Source organism: Sus scrofa, chromosome 2 (genome assembly GCF_000003025.6).
Source record: "Sus scrofa isolate TJ Tabasco breed Duroc chromosome 2, Sscrofa11.1, whole genome shotgun sequence".
NCBI lineage: Eukaryota > Metazoa > Chordata > Mammalia > Artiodactyla > Suidae > Sus > Sus scrofa.
This window is the reverse complement of record NC_010444.4, coordinates 30,079,045-30,096,182: the sequence shown is the minus strand read 5'-3', so window position 1 is coordinate 30,096,182 and position 17,138 is coordinate 30,079,045. Positions and strand designations below refer to the sequence as shown.

At 40.0% G+C, this 17,138-nt stretch overlaps 1 protein-coding gene across 4 annotated transcripts in view; it reads right to left on the bottom strand.

Annotated features, from left to right (window-relative positions):
- The window catches only part of MPPED2 (metallophosphoesterase domain containing 2), a 180,665-nt gene that overhangs the window by 124,824 nt on the left and 38,703 nt on the right, over window positions 1–17,138 (bottom strand). For all 4 annotated transcript variants that reach the window (XM_003122896.5, XM_005661064.3, XM_005661063.3 and 1 more), the window contains exon 3: window positions 2,117–2,298. In XM_003122896.5, the coding sequence (XP_003122944.2) occupies window positions 2,117–2,298 (182 nt within the window). The remainder of the gene's footprint in view (window positions 1–2,116; window positions 2,299–17,138) is intronic.

The window sequence follows — 17,138 nt, the reverse complement described above, 5'->3', positions numbered from 1 at the left end:
TTCATTCGTCACATTCCCCATTCATTTATTAATGGGCCACAAAAACTTCCTAGCTGCAATCATTTACTGATTAATCGGTACAACAAACCAGAAAGACAGGTAGTATTAATCCTTGGTTCTGCAGAGGGAAACCAAGGGGAAAAGCGAGGTTAACTCAGCTGCCCAAGGTCAGCAGCTAAACAAGATTATAACCAGGATCTACCCTGTCTGGTATTTCTATAAACACTTCCCACAGTGTTAACTCCCTTTCTTGACAAATCAACATTGTCAAGGCAGCTAGATCAATTCTGTGTTGACATTCTCTTGTCACAGAACAGTTCAAAACTGTCAAAAATCCAACCCCAAATAATTCTGTCTGCTAATAGTTCATAAATGCAAGTTGCTGAAATGAACAGCGAATCGTACTTGAAAGCAAATTTGACAGATGTAAAAAAAGAGGGAGAAGATCCAGATTCTAGGCCCGGCTCTGCCACTAAGAGACTCTGAAAAAGTCACTTAACTTCTCTGCATCTGAGTCACTTGTGAAAATGGGCTGATGCTGCATGATATTTAAGAGAGCTTTCCATTTTTACGTGAGATGACTGAATACCTACTGAAACAGTACAAAATACAAAGCTCCAACATCCCCCGTTGCCAAGAGTGTCATAAATCGGTATATTCAGTACACAGCTACGATTCCCTTGAAAGCAAGAGGCCAATATAGAGCAGGAACCATAAACAATTTCATATCCTTTGACTTAGTAATTTAGCTCATATAATATTTTACCCCAAGAAAGAAGTCAATGGAAGCAAAATGACATACCCAAGTGAAAATGCACATTTCAGCACTAGCTTCAGAGGAAAAATTGTTATCAATTTAAATGTTCATTTTTAGAGGGCAGTTTTTCATTGAACAAAAATACAGAACAATACAAATGTCATTTTGCTATCAAAAAGGACACGTGAAAATTACACAAAACCATGTAAAATCTTATCAATATTATCAAATGAAAATACACAAAAGTCAAAGAGCAGCTATATACTCTGATATCAGTTATATAAAAGGTAGGCAGATGTGCAAGGTCACAGGAAAACTCAAACAGTTATGCCATTAGTTAAGCTTATTGTTTATTTTTTAAATATTTTAACGATTTTTAACAAATATTATTTTCCATTAACACATACACTTTATCATTTAATCAGTTATTTAAAAACTTCTCAAACCCTACTTTGGTTTGATGGACAACGAAGTTTCAAGTTTCTGCCTAAATCTCCCAAGTAATTTTTCATTGACCGACATATTCTTCATGACTTTATTCTTCTGGAGTGATTTCTGCTCTTTACTATGTAATTCTTTAGTGTCTTTAGAGACTCTGAAATCTGAGAACCTTGCACTTCTTTCTCACCTAAGAGGATTCTTAAAAGGATCTGTCATCCGATCCCCACTATGAATAACCCCATGATTGCCTTGTAATGCTAATATTTGGCAACTGCCTGACCCAGGAGTCAACATTTTTCCAAGAATCCAGACCCATAGGTGCCTCTGCAGCAACCACAAAGTTGTCAATACCCTTTTCACAGTGCATAGGGTAGTTTCATATTCCAAATTTTTGGAGCTTTACAGTGAGACGTCTCATCTTTCCTGAGGTCCTAGGACACCCTTCTGGTTCCCTTGGGTGAAGCTGCCCCCAAGCAGCCCTGTCCTGGACCCTCCCTTCATAAAAGGGCTTTCACATCCTCCTCCCTTCCTTAGAAATGTTCTCTTACTGGTAGGTTTTTGCTCGAAATATCTGGGAAAGACTGCAGAGCCAATGAATTAAAAATATGAGCCCAGGTCTCGTGTGTGCCAATGAATGCCCTCATTAAAGCAGAATGAGTGAGATGAGATCGGTTTCAAAGCTTTCCATCCCTTTGCCCCAGAGCCGCCGAGGCCAGGCACTGAAAGGATGCACAGTAAAATTAAATATCTAAAAATTCATCTTTAATTAACAGAATTGGATTAAAGCTAGACACCACCGCATATCATACGAGAAATGGCTGAGCTGGCTTCCAAGTGCTCTAATTCAATTAGGACACAGTGAGTGACACTCGGACGGGAAAGGTTAATTGGGGCCGCCAGAACGCAATCATTCCTTACCTAACCAGTCATTAAACTTCTTAACCTCTGAGGGCAGTCCCAGCTCGGTGAAATCGCCTGTGTGGAGAAGGATGTCCCCATAAGGCATCTGGATACCATCTGTTCTGGAGTGTGTGTCTGAGATGCAGACAAACCGCGTGTGGCCCGCTGGTTTTGGAGTGTCATATGGGATGGGGTCGACCCTAAAGTAGACATAACAGATCCCATAACAGTTAAATATATTAGAACCCTCGAAATTGTCATCGCACATACATATTGACTGTTATCCGTGAAAGCACCCAGGCAAACTGATGCAAAGACAGGAGGGCCCACTGGTAACAAGGGACATTTTGGGGTGCAAAGGAGATAGCATCACCCGTCTACAAACCCACTGGGCAAATTCCAAAAAGTCTTACTTACCTGGTAGGAAAATGAAAAGGTCAGACTAGCTCACATGTAGAATCAGAAATAACCCAGGACCCTGACAGAGTGATTGATGGTGAAGTTTCGGGATACTGAACCCCAAATGGGGAAGCAAAATGATGCTGTTGTTTCTCTGATCATGCTCCAATTGATCCCACGACTCATTAAGATTCGGCTAACTAATTTATTCCTCCTTAAACATGCATAACTGAAGCAATGAGCGAGTTTGCAGAGACCACTCTGCACATGCTTTGCCAACTGAGACGTGAAGAGTCACAGATAGCGCTTAGATTAAATTTCTTTTCTAGAACCATTCCATACCTCTGTCTTCCTGTTCTCGTGAAGAGAGTCACAAGTCAAATTGTGGGGAGGGGAGGGGACTCCAAAGTTAAGAGGGCTTTTAAATTAAACACTGGATGTTCCAAGAACTTTGTCCAGCTCCTTCTTTACCACCATGAATTATCTGCGGTCCCAGTTACACCTTAGACTACGTGGAACGCTCATGTGCCTTGGGCAAAGAGTCTATTCAGCACAAATAGGAAGCCTCTTAATGGGCGCGTATAGATCTACATATGCATTAATATATGTACAGTTTTAGAGACCTAAGCACTGTGAAATTACACAAGGGCATAAGAATCAAACGGCAAAATGATCAACCCGAAGCAAAGAAAATGAAACAGAACATTCTCATTTAATTGAGTGTAACAAAGTGTGCTAAATAAACTTGGTAAAGAAATGCAAATCTGACTCTTCGAGCATACAGTTTTAATTATTTAAAGGGTTTATAGCAGAGTTAAGGACGCTTTAACTATATTAACTCTACACTGACAGCTTCCTTTAATTTCTCTGCAGGAATGTACACTTACTTTGGATTATGGGTGAAAAGAAGCAGTTATCAAAGCAAAGAGAAGGTCACAAGAGAAGCAACTATGCAACGAGATGAGAGTGTAAAACGTTAAATAAGGAACAATATTTCATATTGCAGCCCCACCCTGGGTCGTTAACATGCAGCAGAGAACACAGGGAAAGCTCAACAGAGATTCCTTGTACATGTAGCCTCGAAAGGCTTTGTTTAATTTTTCCTCCCTTTCCTCACTTTTTTGAAAAAGAAACAATCTGTTTTTAACCATGGCAATTTTCATGAGGGAAATAAAGACATCCTTACACAACCAGCTAGTACTGCATTTCTTTAACAGTTAATCCTTTTTTAAAAATGGTTTTTATTTTTTCCATCATAGTTGATTTACAGTGTTCTGTCAATTTCTACTGTATAGCAAAGTGACTCAGTCATATATTCTTTATATACATTCTTTTTCTCACATCATTCTCCGTCATGTTCCATCACAAGTGACTGGATATAGTTCCCTGTGCTATACAGCAGGAGCTCATTGCTTATCCACTCCAAATGCAATAGTTTGCATCTATTAACCCCAGACTCGCAGTCCATGCCACTCCTTCCCCCTCAGCAACCACAATTTAATCTTTTAATTTTATTTTATCTCTGTCAGAGAAGAAGGGACAAAAGGAAGAAGAAAGGAGAGCTGGAAGAAGACAGAAAGGAGGAAGGAGGATTGGAAACCCCAAAGAAAGCTTAACTTCTACAAAAAAAAAAAAAAAAAAAAAAGGATTTTCCTGTAAAGGTTAGAAGTTAACACTGCCATTATCATGGAGAAAATTCACTAATGCACAGAGAGCTCTTGAGTGACCTAGAAGCCCTCCTCATTGTAGCTAAAGCTGATTTTTAAAAATATGTATAAAAATGTTTGGTGTCTACCTTTCTCTATGATGCCCAGTCTCAGTGGTTCTATTCGCACCGCACCAACTGGTATGGTCTGTCTGCCAAGGGTAGTTTTCCCACAGCAGACAGCGCCACCCACTGAAAGTGGTCCATGATGTATTCCTATACCTGAAGTGAGGATGCTTGCAAAATGGGACTACCAAAACCACCAACACCTGAATGAAAATTAAATCAATCAACCCCTGGCCTTTAAACATACAAATAAATTCAATATTTATACATCTTTATTTTCCGGTACCGTTCTCACCCTAATGGTAAAGTCTAGACAAAGCCCAGTTTCTCTTCCTTTCCATAGTGCCACTAAGCTATGGGCCCAAGTACGGCATCAAAATCCTGTAGGAGTCCATCCGAATTTATCAGAGGGACACCGTAATCATCATTTCGAATTGATAAAGCAGAAAGGAGCAAAGATATAAATCCCCTAAGCCCCGATTCTTTGAACCTACTCATTTTAGAGAAGAAAATCGTCACACAGGACAGATGTGTTTCCCACCTTAGCTCTACACTAGGCAATCACTTTCTAAGACAACTGGAATACCACTCAATGTTTGAGCAGCTTCAAAGTCCTCCCCCACCTTCCCACCTTCTCCAGTGAAATACGTACCTATCCAACAGAATTAATGATGAAATAAAGTCCAAGGAATAGAAAAATAGAGGGGATAGGAAAAAGGGAGAAAATATGTCCTCCCTAGCTTTGAGCTGAAATAAAATAATGAGCCAGAAGGACACCGGAGGACCAAGAAGGCCCACCCATCAACACCACCAACTGGACGTCATCAGAGAAAAACAATCAGTAAGATGTCTGGGAAAGATATGGAGGATGGATTCAGAGTAGAGGATTGGGAAGTGGCAGGGGGCAGGTATAAAAATGCAAATGCAGAATTTACATACATCCCCTGACCCAGAGAGACTATGTCCTTTGAGACCCGCGGGACTAAGTATAAGAAGACATGATGTGTCAGAGCCACGCTGCAAGTAACATGATGAATATCACTGGGGGGGGGTGTCATAGGAAGGAAGACACTTCCACCCAAAAAGACATTCAGAGTTGAAAATAAGATGTCTAGTAGAGTAGGCAAGTTGCAGTGGATATAATTAAAGTCGAGACACCCTTAGGGAAACTACTATTTCCAAATTGGGCCTTGGGTAAACACTTTGAAAAGGCAAGACAGCACAACATTTTCCTGTAAAAGCATGTTTAAGGGAGCCCCTGACTGCTATCAGAAGATCTACCTGTTCACATCCTGTGAAGACCCTCCTGCTATATTTCCCCTCTTAGTTAACAACTTTACCATTCACTGTTTATGCTGCTGACTTCTCACATGACCTAACATTTCCCCTAAGGCATCATGTCAAATATCCTAGCAAGTGAGTATCTTACCAAGGCAATCTAACCCCCAGAGCCAGATTCAAACAGCAGAGCAAGATTTGCACGTACATCTGAGTACGCCCAGGGGAAAACAAGATGACATGGGAAGATGAGAAGAAAACACAGCAGCTTAAAATCCCAGAGCTGGACAAAACCTTAGGGGGCATCAGGTTCAATGTTTTCTATGAAGCTTGAATCTCTACCCCTTCCCTGCCTAGCTGACGTCAATTTTCTCTCCAAGGTTTCCAGAGAAGGGGAGCTCCTGCATTCCCTCTCCCCTTGACCCCTAGGGTGTCTGTTTCTGGTTACTGACAGCTCTACTTGCTAGAAAGTTCCCGATCCAGAAACTCTGAGAAAGCCGAGCGTGGTCCAAAATGACTTGGCCTGGAGCCTGAAGACCGAGTAACAAGTTGGCTGAGTTATTTGTTTCAGGCAAATTATTTCATTCTTTTGGCCTCGATTTTTTCCTCATCTGTAAAATGGGGGTGATAATGCCTAATCTACGATATTGCTCTAAGGCTATAAATCGTCAAGTACTGGGTCTGGCACACAGCACATGCTCTGAAAGTAGAGATGAAGAATGATGGAAGCTTGGAGACAGTCTGGCTCTGAATCCCACTCCACATTTATTAGCCGTGTGACACCAAACCATGTGCTTTACTCCTGTGCCTTAGTTTCCTCACCACTGAGACGGATATAAAAATAGTACCTAACTCACAGGATTACCAGGAGGAGAAAAAATAATAATGTACTCAATGCCTGGCACATAGCAGACAATAAATGTTAGCTTCGCTTTTTTTTTAAAACTAGGAAGTAATATTTTTACTACTAGTAGGAGTCACAGGAAATTTATTTCTCTGACTGCCATGTCTCCTTTCATTACACTGAAATAACAATAGGTAACTTGGTGAAATTCAAGAAGATCACACATACAACAACCCGCACAGCACTCGGCACACAATCCACAGTCAGTAAAAACATTCATTTCCTTCCTGTCACTTCCTTCTCCATCCTAGATCTGCACTCTGAAATAACAGAGGAAAACTCAGCCCCTTTCCCTTTGACAGTTCTTCAAAGATTTGAAGACATGTATTATAATCCCTTGAAATCGTCTCTAACCTGGTTGAGTAGCCAGTTTCTTTAACGTTTCCTTGATAGGATTTCAAGCGCCCTCAGAATCCTGATGATCTCCTTGATATAATCTGATTGGGCAGAACCCCTCCATCTTCAGTGTCCAAAGTCATAAGCCATGTGAATTCATGGACCAGTGAGCTGTTTATCAGAGACAAGTGCCAGTACAGGTGGTAGAGAATCAACAGTGCTGGATGCCCTGGAGGACTTTTCTAGAGAGGACCTGAGCGATCGTCTTAATTGGTGTTCTAATTAAGTCTCTAGGTCTTGGGCCAAAGCCTCCAGTTTTGTTCTTGAAGCTTGACTGTCCAATGTTGATATATCCCATTGCCTATTCAAACAAATAAACCATTCTCATTTATTCAGTCTTGACTCATTAGAGCTTTTTTTTTTTTTTTAACACCCATAAAAAAACCTATATGATAATATTGCTTCTACTATGGAATCCTCTTCTGGCTGCATCTGTTATTTTTTCTGATAACAAATTTATGCAGTGTTGCAAGTCCCATTGATAGAGCTTCAGAAAAGCTGTAAATCATGTGGTTTGTTATGACACGGATTTCTTCTTTAAGCCAAGTGTGCAGTAAAAGCCTTATGTACACAATTAGCCTCTACTTCAGTGTCAGAATAGACTGTAACCCTCACAAAGCATTTTAACAGCATTTCGATGTATTTAACCATCCCCCAATCCACTTGGAACCCTCATGTTGTTTTTAATGCATTCCACTGACTTTAAAAAGTTCTCCAATGTGATATTACAGCGTTGACGTTTATCCTGAAAATTTAGATGGCATAAGAGTTAAAATTACGTTCGTGATGCTACACCACCACCCTAGACATGAGAATTCAGTCTGTTCTCTACTTGATTGTTCGATAAAGAGCATCTAGTCACGTATGATAGGGCATGATAGAGGATAAGGCAAGAAAAAGAATGTATATACGTATGTGTGACTGGGTCACTTTGCTGTACAGTAGAAAATTGACAGAACACTGTAAACCAACTACAATGGAAAAAAATCATTTAAAAAAAGACATGTAAAAGCTGCCACCAAAACAATGAATAAATAAATACTAGGCTTAACAGAATTTTTAGACTGGAAAGGACTTCAGAGATGATCTAATCCTGTGTTTCGCCTCTTTGCATATTTTCTTCATAGTTTTTGCTTTTCTGTGTGTACTGTAACTTAATTTGTCTTACAGTTTCTACACATTTTTTTTTTTTTTTTTGGTTTTCCCTAAACAATATCATCTATGAAGTGGATATGCTGGCTGTATTTTGCAAATACACATTGAAAGAAATAAATAATTACTAAAACGTTAAGGTTTGTCCACTCTAAAAAAGTAAGAGTCAAGTTTTCTAACTTTCAATTCACTTCTCTACATACTTAATTTTGGAAACTAAAAATCCGCCTGCACTTGGAGAAAAAAAAAATGATGAAATTTATAAAATGCCAGCAAATCTACCACCTAAACTCTTGCAGCCATTGCTATCTAGAGACTGCTCACTGGAGTTCATAGCCAAAAATATGCAAGTTTTAGGACTCCATACACTGACCCCTCAATTCTTATGTACATTATCCAGTTAAATGGAGTTTATTAAAACCTCAAAAAACTGCACATTATAGTTCATTGGGAAAATAAGCAATATAAAACCTTATTTTTAGAATATTGGTAAAAATAAAGAGTGTTTCTCATTCCCAGAGATGTCAAGTCACATGTGCAAACTGATGGTGAATGTTTCCAAATACAGGTGTCATTAGAGGGGCTACTTTAGCTGACAGATAGGCCTCATTAAAAAGCGCTCTGATGAGGTACCCTGACGGCTCAACAGGTTAAGGGTCTGGCATTGTCACTGCCGTGGCACTCGTTCCATCCCGGGCCCAGGAATTTCCCTAGGCTGCAGGCATGGCCAAAATAAAATAAACTAAAATAAAGAGCTCTGGTTGTGGCATCCAGGCCTTCCTGTACTCCCACTACCATGGTCATCAATTAGTGGACAAGGCACTTCCCCACTTCTGTCTCTGTTCTTCAAGTGTGAAAAGAAAGGCAGGACCAAAGGATTGGTCGCATGATTCCTGTGCAAGCCTTTTAGAAACAATTCAGCCTCTCTAGCAGCTTAAAACATCTTCTGTCTCTTTGCAATTTTATTTTCTTTCCAGACAATGCAAAGATAAATGCAGTCCAGACCCATACCAAATATAATCAGAGCAAGCCAGACTTTATACATAAGAGAAGCGAAACTGCAATTTAGGACCAAAGAGACCTCCCAGGTATTTCTAGTGTAAGAGAGAACAATGAAGCTAGATTCTAGTTACCACAATAAAACAAAAATTAAAGGATATGGGATTTAACTAGTGGCTTCAGAAATGGGGCTGTTCTCATTTTTCTAAAACTCTGAGCTGGTAAAACTTTCCCAGTTTAGCCATGATGCCCCAGAACAGCAACGGTGCTGAAACACAGTAAGTAAGCATAGCAGAACCAGATGTAAAAACACACTCAAATTTGTACCAAGGGCACTGCTTTTCTTTAACTGCTGAACTGCTGGATCAACACTATTCTACCACAGACTAATTATCGTTAACAAAGCCCACTGCATGGAGTGTGTCTCATCTATTTTTTTCCTTATAAAAGTACAGTGCTGACAGTCAATGACTATTAAGTGGTAACAATTTAATTCTTTGAGCACTGAATGTGACAGGAATCCCTGGTCCTTCTGCTGGTCCCACTGGAGGTGTTTTGGTGCCAGTCAGGCTACCTACTGTGGGAGCCACTGTAGCCTCTCAAGATGGCATATGGTTGGGTCATAAATACCATGACTGGAGATGTGTTGTCCAGGGTTAAATGTTTCTGACTCTTTTAACTTAACAACCAAGTTAATTGGCTTACACTTCTGGGTACTGGCCTTGCATTTGAAAAAAAAAAGGCATGTGACACTGTACTGACTGCCTGTTACTCCACACAGTCAGGTAGTCAGTCAACAACAATTTCTTAAGCACCTACCTACAGGCCAGGTGCCATGCTAAGTGCTAGGAAGACAAAGCAGCAACGAGGGTGTTTCCTTCCAGGATTCTGCAGTTGATCTGCCAGTACATTACAGGCACACCTCAGAGTTACTGTGGATTCAACACCACACCATAAGAAAGCGAATATCGCAAGAAAGCAAATCACATGAATTTTGTTGGTTTCCCAAAGCATGTACAAGTCATTTTTATTATAGTGTAGCCTATTAAGTGCACAATAGCATTATATATAAAACAACAATGTACATACTTTAAATGAAAAAAATTATAGCTAAAAAATGCTATCATTTGAGCCTTTCTCAAGTTGTGATCTTTTTGCTGGTGGCGGGACTTGCCTTGATGTTAGTGCCTCCTGACTGATCAGGGTGGCGACTTCTGAAGGCTGGAGAGGCTTTGGCAATTTCTTAAAATAAGACCACAGTGAAGTTTGCCACATCAACTGATTTTTTTCCTTTCACAAATAATTTCTCTGTAGTATGCAATGCTTTTTGATAGCATTTTATCCATAGAACGTCTCTCAAAGCTGGAGTTGGTCTGCTCAAACCCTGCTGCTCCTTTATTAGCTAAATTTATGTAGTAGTTTAAATCCTCTGTTGTCATTTCAATAATCTTCACAGCATCTTCACCAGGAATAGATTCCATCTGAAGAAACCTCTTTCTTTGCTCATCTATAAGAAGCAACTCTTCACCCATTAAAGCTTTATCATGAGGTTGTAGCAATTCAGTTACATCTTCAGGCTCTACTTCTAATTCTAGTTCTCTTGGTATTTCCTGTTACTTCCCCCACTAAAGTCTCGAACCCCTCAAAGTCATCCATGAAGGCTGGAGTCAATTTCTTCCCAATTCTTGTTAATGTTGATGACCTCATCTCATGAATCACAAGTATTCTTAATGGCACCTAGAACAGTGAATCCTTTCCAGAAGGTTTTCAAATGACTTTGCCCAGATCCATGAGAGGAATAACTACCTACAGCAGCTATAGCCATTCAAAATGTGTTTCTTAAATAATAAACTTGAAAGTCAAAATGACTCTTTGATCCACAGGCTGCAGAATGGATGATGTGATCGTCGGCATGAAAGGAACGTGAATCTCATTATACATCTTCATCAAGAGCTCTTGGCCGACCTGGTACATTGTCAAGGAGCAGTCATATTCTGAAATGTTTTTTATTCTGAGCAGTAGGTCTCAATAGTGGGTTTTAAATATTCAGCAAATCATGGTGTAAACATAAGCGGTGTCATCCAAGCTTCATTGTTCCATTTATAGAGCACAGGCAGAGTAGATTTAGCATAATTCCTAAGGGCCTTAGGATTTCTGAAACGCTTGAGGAGCACAGGGTTCAACTTAAAGTCACCACCTGCATTAACTCCTAACAAGAGAGTCAGCCTAGCCTTTGAAGCTTAAGTCAGGCATTGGCTTCTCCTCTTCAGCTATGAAAACTCTAGATGGCATTTCATCTACTATAAGGCTGTTTCATCTACATTGCAAATCTGTTGTTTAGCATAACTACCTTCATTAATTACCTTATCTAGATCCTCTGGATAATTTGGGGCAGCTTCTACATCAGCACTTGCTGCTTCACCTTATACTTTTGTGTTACGGAGATACCTTCTTCCCTTAAACCTCATGAACCAATCTCTGCTAGTTTCAAATTTTTCTTCTACAGCTTCTTCACTTCTCTCAGCTTTCATGGAATTAGAAAGGGTTAGGGCCTCACTCTAGACAAGGCTTTCACTTAGAGGAATACAGTGGCTTGCTGGATCTTCTATTCAGACCACTAAAACTTTCTCCCTATCATCAATAAGCCTATTTCACGTTCTTGTCATTCATGTGTTCGGTGGAGTAGCACTTTTAATTTCCTTCAAGAACTTTTCCTTTGTGTTCACAACTTGGCTAACTGTCTGGTGCAAGAGACCCAGATTTTTGTGCCTTCCTTACTAAGCTTCATCATCTCTAGCTTTCGATTTAAAGTGAGAAATGTGCGACCCTTCTTTTCACTTGAACACTTAGAGGCCACTGCCAGGTTATTAACGGTCCTAATTTCAATATTGTTGTGTTTGAGGGAACAAGGAGGTCAGAGGAGGAGAGAGGTGAGGGAATGACTGGTTGGTGAAACAATCAGAACACACACAACATTTATCAATTATGTGCACTGTCTTATATGGGCATGGTTTGTGGCATCCCACAACAATTACAATAATTACAGCAAAGATTACTGACCATAGATCACCATGATAAGGATAATAATAACAGGAAAGCTTGAAATATTTTAAGAATCACCAAATTGCAACACAGAGACATAAAAGTCACCAAATGCTGCTGGAAAAGTGGTGCCAAGAGAATTGTAGTGTCACCATTAGCCTTCAATTTGAAAAAAACACAGTGGCTGTGAAGCGCAATAAAACCCAGTAAAATGAGATATGCCTGTATTCAACAAATGTTTATTGGCCCACCTGATTCTGCTCATTTGGTCATTTCACAAGCATCTGTAAGTAAGTTCTATGGACCATATGTTGCACTAGGTGCTGGGGAGACTGCTAAGGCCAAATCCCAGACGGTCTCTACTATATGTAAACAGTGATTTATGAAACAATTCGCAAAGTGCTATGTAACCAAGAAAGTGTGTGGTACTGTGGGGTAAAGGAGAAAATGCCTGGCATTGCTTGAGGGCTGGGAAGAACAGGGGACATTACAGTGGGCACAGAACACAAGGAAGTATGTCAATTTCAAATGTCTGGGATAAAGGATCATAGGCTCAGAAAGAGAGTAGCCTCAAAAGCCATCCCCAGAGCAAGGTCTGCAAGGCTGATGGGGTTGGGGACCACAGAGAACCAGACTGTGGGGCCTAAGCTAGTCCTATAGGCCCCAGAAAAGTGTCCTCCCCCACTTCCCTCAGTGAAAGGCACAGGAAGCCACAAAGGAAGCTGGCTTTAAAGAAACTGATGTAGCTCTCTGAAGAATGTGAGGGTGATGGGGGTGGGATGGGGAGCATTAAAGGAAAGGAAGGTGACTTGAAATTAACTCCACAAATCTAGGCATAGGATGAGGAAGCCAAGCTCAGTGAAAACATGTAGAAAGGAGAGGGCATGAAGGAAAGGCAGTGGAAACCTGATAATATTATAAATAGAAACTATCCTCAGGAGTATACTGTAAATGAGGACTGGAGAAGTAGTCAGAAATAAACTAAGGCATCCTACATGATTAGAGCACCTGGAGCTCCATTCTGTCCCATTTTTATCATTGATCTGATGCCAGAGACTGAGTGCTCTGTCTTCCCCTAAAATTGCTACGTTGAAGCCTTAAGTGAAAGTATTTGGAAGTGGAGACTTTGGGAGGTAATTCTTTCGAAAGGGTGGAACCCTCATGAACAGAATTTGTGGCCTTAAAGAGACACAAGAAAGATGACCTTGACAGAGCAAGGAAGGAAGCCAGGAAGGGGGCTCTCTCACCAGAAACCAAACTGGCTGACCCCTGGATCATGGGCTCCCCAGCCTCTGGAATGGTAAGCGACCCAATCTACAGTATTTGTTACAGCAACTCAAACTGACTAAGACATCTGGATACTGACATAGAATTTTTTTGGCTAAAAATAACGATGGTAATGATGAAGGGCAACAGCAACAGTTTTCACTTAGAAGCCAGGTACTCTGGGATTTCCTTCATCTGGACAATTTTCATTTCAATCCCCACAGCAGGGGGCCCTGTCTTTCTCCCATTTTACACATGAGGGATCTGAGACTCAGGTTAAGCAAAGGCACAAGGCCAGTAGGTGGCTGTGCCCCAAGCTGACTGTTCAGTGTCTGCGGTCACCCTCCAGCTTTACAACTCCTCATACACAACACAACACAATACAACACACCCAGATGTAAGAACAGATTCTGTCCTAAATAAATCGATAATTACAATTAGAATTTCAAGAACAAAATGTGGGTCATTTTCAGACACTGAGTCCACCTCAAAACATGTCTTCACCTGGCTCAGTCCAGGAGAAAGAATGTTAAGAGACATAAAAAACATAACCATTAACTTTTTTAAATGTTGGAGAGGGCAGTGGTATTCATGAGGAGCTGTTAAATTGATAAAAAGACTTTTTTTTTTTGTATTAAAACTCTGTCAAAGGAGAATGAATTCTACTATCTTTCTCCACTTTCCAACTCATCAAAGCCAACTTTTCCAAGGCTTAATGTCTCACAAGTAGCTGTTAATGGAATTCATTGTCTAGTTAATTATGCTTAGCAGAAGTGCAGGTAACTTCATATTTGCATGGCTAATGGGCCTTCTTTAAAGCCAAATGTTGGGTTTAAATGGTCTGTGATGCTTTTTCCAACTTTGGGTTGAGTTGATTGACTTACGTTCAAAAAAAAAAAAAAAATCAGCCATGCCTAAGGCAGAAAGACCATTTTTAGCAACATATGTAAGTCCACTTGAAGACAAATGCTTATTTATAAGGCCACTTAATAAGATGCCAACATTTACAGACCTTTCAAAATCACTCCAATAGTTTTCAGCCTCAATATGTGTTACTCTGAAAACTGTTCCATGACAATAAGAGAACCACCTTACCCTACATCTTTATCCTTTGCTGAAATAGCCCACGATTCAACCATTAAAAATTACATAGTTCCCACACAATGGAAGAACCCATAGAAGAATATTTCTCTCTCTGGCAACAAGTACTTACCACCTTGGTAGAGTATCTCACAGTTTACATTCCCCCATGATTATCTCAGGGTTGGTGTCCAGACCAGGTGGGTAACTGGTCCCTGATCATCCAGCTGCTATGTGGTTGAGAAGACATTCAAATCTAGGTCTCACTGTAATTCCACTAGTCAATTTATTTGGAATAATAACAAAGGGAAATACCCTCTTCCTTGTTACAATTATTGATTAGCACTGGCCAACCTCTGCCCAGGTTTGCCTGTTGAGTGACAAGGGCAAGGTCTATCAATATGAGTGCCTGGCAGCTACTCCTTCACCCCAAGCTTCTGAATCAGCTACTTTAATTATTCAATTCCAGGTCAGCAAACTACAGCCCAAAGGCAACATCTAGCACCGTGCACATTTTTAGAAAGAAAATTTTACTGGAATATGATCACATTCATTTGTTTAAATATTGTTATGGTTGCTTTTGAGCGACAATAGCAGAGTTTCATAGCTGAGACAAATGCCATATGGCCTGCAAAAGCCTAAAATATTTACGATCTGGACCTTAACAGGAAAAAGTCTGTTTACTCCTGATTTTGTCATTCAACAAACATTTATTAAGCAACATCCATATCTTAGATATTTTACTACTACTACTAACAATACCTGAAATTTAGTAGTATCTACTATGTGCCAGGGCCTTTTCCTATATTAATACATTTAATCCTTTTAAGATCTCTCTCTGCAGGGTGTGTGTGCGTGAGTTTTTGGGAACTCTTCTGTTCACCTGTGAACTGTTTTGTATTCTTCTCCAAGTTTTACTTAAGGTGACACAGGATTTAGGATTAGGAGCCTGTCTAAACATGAGCTTCTGCCCTTTGCTGTATAATACTGTTTCTCAAAGGTAGAGGGAAAAATTTAAGACTGAAGTAAGTACTCTTTTAATGGAATGAAAAAAAGCCTCCAGGCATTATCAGATTCCAGAGAGATATATAGGGCTTAGTTTGAGGGCTTTATATATCTTTGTAATTTATAGATCAGTGAAAGCAATGCAAATAATTCTTATCTACAGATGCAAATAAATCCTGTTTAGTAGTTCAACTGACTCCCCTCAGTTTTATGTCCATTTGTAAGTTCATCTCAATATTCTTTTATTCCATATAAATTCATGGTGCTCCTATGAACCTATTCTAACAAATTTCTTGGTTACCTCGTTAATGTGTTACATAAATTGTTAACAAGTGTTCATTTGATATCTGTATGAGAGTCAGGATTTTCTAAGAATTATTCTCTTACAAGGGCTGCCACTTTTACCACCTCCAACTTCACACTTTTCCTTGGGAGGCCATATATACCAAACTGTCACCCATGTGACCATAAATTACATGTACCTATGTAAATATGGGAGGAGGAAGAATAAGAGAGAACAAAGTGATCAAGAGGTCATTTCAGGGGTCACTGATGACACTTAGAGCAGCAATAAGACTGGGTTTAGGCTCTGTTTCTGCCTAGCTCTGAGCCACTTGGACAAGTTACTAAACTTCAAGCCTCAGGTATCTCATCTCTAAACTGGGGATAACAATGGAAGTTGCCTCACAAAGTTGATATAAAGATTAAGTAACTATTGCTAATAAAGGGACTGGTGCATATCAAGTGCTCATTAAGTGTTAGCCATCATTACTGAGACTTCACCAAGAAAAATACTGAGGAAGGACTTAGTTTGAATTGGGGATGGGGAGGTCATCGCAAAGTGGGTATATTCTATCTGGGCCTTGATGGGGCAGTAGGAGTTCACCAAGCAGAGAGCTAGGGTAATGTCATTCAATATTAAGAGAACACTATTTAAAAAAAGAGAAAGAGAGGGAGTTCCCAGTGGCCTAGCAGTTAAGGACCTGGTGTTGTCATTCCTGTGGCTCAGGTCTCTGCTGTGGCGCATGTTCCATCCCTGGCCCAGGAACTTCTGCATACCACAGGCATGACCAAAAAAAAAAAAAAAAAAAAAAAAAAGAGGGAGATTGTTAAGAAGGTGAGAAGAGTGAGTCAGAATGCCAAGTTTATATGGAGGGTAATTCCCTGGTGTAGACTACATTTATAAGGTAACCTGAATTTTCCTAAAATTGTTAAAGCTTGCACCTCTCTACTTCACAGTGGTAGAAGGATTGTTAAGTCAAATCAGAATGCATTATCCAGATTCCAGTATTCACAAAATCCGGACAACAAATCATCATGACTACAGTTAATGAATACTCACCCAGTATGGGTACCCATCAGGAACAAGTGGTTATTTTATCCTAATCTTTATAGAAACAACAAAAGGTACAAGCCAAGAATGACTGAGCCCAAAGTACAGACCACATTTTATAGAGGCCAACCTTTATACAACATGCTTTAGCAATTAGCTTACATTCAGTGCAAACACACAGACGCTCTCCTATACACCCATGGAAACAACACACAGATCCAATTATACCCTGGTTCTTATCCTGGCCAGATCCAATTTCTTTCAGAGCCTGGTTATAGTCTACATGCTTTTATTGGTCTCATGATCATTCACATATAAAATTACCCTGTTCTATTGCAAATCAGTGACTTTCCTGGATACCTTGGCTTTTTTTTTTTTTAGGGGAAAATCTGCAGCATATGGAAATTCCCGGCTA